This window comes from Papaver somniferum, chromosome 6, assembly GCF_003573695.1.
Source record: "Papaver somniferum cultivar HN1 chromosome 6, ASM357369v1, whole genome shotgun sequence".
Taxonomy (NCBI): domain Eukaryota; kingdom Viridiplantae; phylum Streptophyta; class Magnoliopsida; order Ranunculales; family Papaveraceae; genus Papaver; species Papaver somniferum.
This window is the reverse complement of record NC_039363.1, coordinates 5,809,874-5,813,153: the sequence shown is the minus strand read 5'-3', so window position 1 is coordinate 5,813,153 and position 3,280 is coordinate 5,809,874. Positions and strand designations below refer to the sequence as shown.

Below are 3,280 nucleotides of genomic sequence, written 5' to 3'. Positions count from 1 at the left end.
CTTAATAAAAAAGATAACAACCATGTTAAGAAGCCTGATATGAGACCAACAAGACTTGATTTTGTGCATAAAGAGCAAGATGTTCCAACACAAGCATCTGTTGCAGACAACCAAGAACAGGGGTATGAAGATATTCCAACACATACATCTGTTGCAGAGAACCAAGAACAGGTGTATGAAGATGACCAGGTGAATTTGCCTAATGTACATACAGATGAATGTCATCCTGATCATAGGCCTGAGTTTCTGTTTAAGGAACATGCATATGAAGAGGCATAGGAGGGTGAAGATGAAAGTGAAGCTGAAAGTGAAGATAAAAGTGAAGATGAAGAAACACAAGAAAAGTTCATTTATGAAGATTGGGTTTCTATGTGTGCTAGAGGTATAGATGTTGGTAATGAACCTGAAGATTGTAATGAAGACTTCAATCAAGGTGGTTATTATGAAGAGCAGAATGCACTAGTGAATGAAACTTCACATGATTTGGTTCCCATATATGATGTCACCCAAGAGGATGAAACTAAGTGGCAATAAGACTTTGGAAAACATTTAAAGGAACAAGAAATATTGGAAATGATAAATGAAAACATTCCAGAAATTGAACCTGGGGAAATAAGTTTTGGTATGGCTTTTGGATCCATAGAAGATTATAGAGATCATTTAAGGGAATATTCAGTGTTGAAACATAGGGATTTTAAAGTGAAGAAGGCAGATAGGACTAGACATTATGCATATTGTGTGAACAAGGGTTCCCAAGGATGTGAATGGAAAGTGAATGCAAGACTGTGTCTAAAGGAAGGCACAATCACATTAAGAGAGTGTAACATGAAACACACCTGTAAAAATCTGAATGCAAACCACAGTAGAAAATGCAATGCCAAATTTGTAGCTGAATATTTGTTGAAGACTATGGATGTGGGTTCACCAGTGGACAAGGCAGAGCATATAGCCAAGAAGATCATTAGTCCCAAGTTGCAACTGACATACCATATTGGGTTGCCAATGATGCAAGAGTATGTTTCTAATGCTTGTCTAAGTTTTTTTTTTTGTTAGTTTTACTTGTTGTATGTGTGAAATGTTAATATTTAGTTTGTTTATGTACACAGAAATTGGTTTTAGCAGAGTTGAAGGGAACTTTTGAGAGTTCTTACACAAAAGCACCACAACTGGTCACAACTGCTACTTCTTTGAACCCAAACAGCATAGGACATTTCAGTTGGACCAAAGAGGGTGAAGATAACAGATTTGAGTCTGTCATTTTAGCCTATGATGCACAGATAAAAGGTTTTTTGAATGGTTGTAGAAAGGTAATTGGCTTAGATGGAGCTCACATAAATGGTAAGATAGGTGGTACAATGCTTGCAGCCACTGGTATAGATGGTCAGAATGGGGTATATCCAATTTGTGTGATGTTTACTACAAGTGAAAATGAAGAAAACTGGTTCCTGATGTTGAAAGAATTGAGGAAAAGGATTCCAGATATGGATAGACTTACCTTTATTTCTGACAGAATGAAGGGCATACTTGAATCAGTTAAAAGGTTGTTTCCCTTGGCCAATCATAGATACTGCCTAGGGTAAAAGGGTTTTGTCTTTTTATTTCCTTATTCACACATTTGTAATTGTATCTCTGTTAATGTTTGGCTTGTTTTTTTTTTCAGGCATCTTTACTTGAATTTCATGACCAAGGGATTCAGGAATCCAAGACTAACATAACTTCTTTGGCGGGCTGCCAAGGCATACAAATATAAACATTAGGAGGTAATGTCTGAATGATGTTTCAATATAATGAATGAATTGGCATGTTTCAATAGTAATGAATGAATTGTCATGTTTTTAGTTAAATGATTTAACTTAGATCCTCTACATATTTTCTAGGAGGCCATGCAAGAAATGGCAGGGATAGATCCCAAAGCATACCAGTACTTGATTGATGCAGAGCCAAAGTCTTGGGCAAGATCATGGTTTCCTCATGATGTTGCTTGTGAACACATCTACTCCAACTTTTCAGAAAGTTTTAATAACATGTCCCTCAAGATCAGAGACAAGCCTCTCACTCAGATGGTTGATATGTACACACACTTGGTGATGGTGTTGTTTTCAAAAAGAAGAAAGCTTGCTTCAACTTGGCAATTGGGTGATATTGTTCCTGCTGGAAAGGATCTCATTGAGGTGATGTCCAATTTTAGAGGTAACTATGAGTGTGATCTTTCTGAAGAGCTGAAAGTGTATGAGATGACCAGCAAAGTTACTTGAAAAGTTTTTGTGGTAAAAATAGAATAAACTTGTACATGTAGACAGTGGCAGTTAACATAGCCGTACTTGATTTTTTTTATTAATACACTTATATATACAACGATCCGTTATAAATTTTATGAAACGTTGGTATATGAGAAACAATGAAATAATGGAACAACATTGCGTTACCCGTTTTTCGAATATCGTGGTTGAATCCATCTTTAACCACCAATGAGTCAACTAATCGAAGAAGAGCAGAGGAACTATATGGCATGATGGATGTGTGTGAGCCATAATGTGGGAGAGATGGATGAACAAGGGATGAAGTTAGCTCTTGCAGGGTTGTACGGTGGTCAACGTACACACGTCAGCTTTATTGCAGGCCAAATTAGAGCAAAGCTGGCAACAAAAACTTCATTCCATTGGCACCATGTGCGTTGTAAGAAATTTCTTCCCTGGTACAAGTCGAGGATACATGTTAACAGCGCAAGTTTTGGATTAATAAATTAACCAAATTCATAACCCGAGACATTTGAGCAGAAGTAACATGAGATAGCGGCTGGAGAAACGGTCCAAACGGAGAAACACATTTTTCAGGACACTGAATCTCGGAAATTCCTACCCAAATGTAAGCAAATTGATATTCGTTGAAGTTGAAGATGAAGACCCATGAGAACCACATCTGCTTGAACAGAATCCATCAACGGAAACATCAGCTGAAGTCAATGTTGGGTGCAATAATCAAAAACAACCAAAAATCAAATAAAAAAAAGTTATTGATACTTAGCTCCTTTATAATGGAAGTGATCGATTTGATGAAATGGACGATCTCCCCATATCTCCGCAACAGCAACAAGGAATTTTTTTGGAAAAACAAAGTGAGTCACGTGTTCAACACGTTGCCCTTAAAACATTAGCGCCCGGCTACACTCAAGAATGATGCTATATCCCTCACAGGACGGATATCTCCAGGATAAAACACCCTACTACACCTACTACTAGCATATGTAGTAGATTCTCAACTTGAGCTTGGCAACTCCGAA

The 3,280-nt window shown here is 37.4% G+C and overlaps 1 protein-coding gene across 1 annotated transcript; it reads left to right on the top strand.

Moving 5' to 3' along the window:
• The first annotated feature begins 573 nt into the window (after nt 1-573).
• On the top strand, nt 574-1,715 carry LOC113290382. The gene is made up of 3 exons (XM_026539989.1): nt 574-1,017; nt 1,107-1,540; nt 1,661-1,715. Exons 1-3 carry the CDS (start codon nt 574-576, stop codon nt 1,713-1,715), a joined length of 933 nt encoding a protein of 310 aa, XP_026395774.1.
• The last annotated feature ends 1,565 nt before the right edge of the window (nt 1,716-3,280 follow it).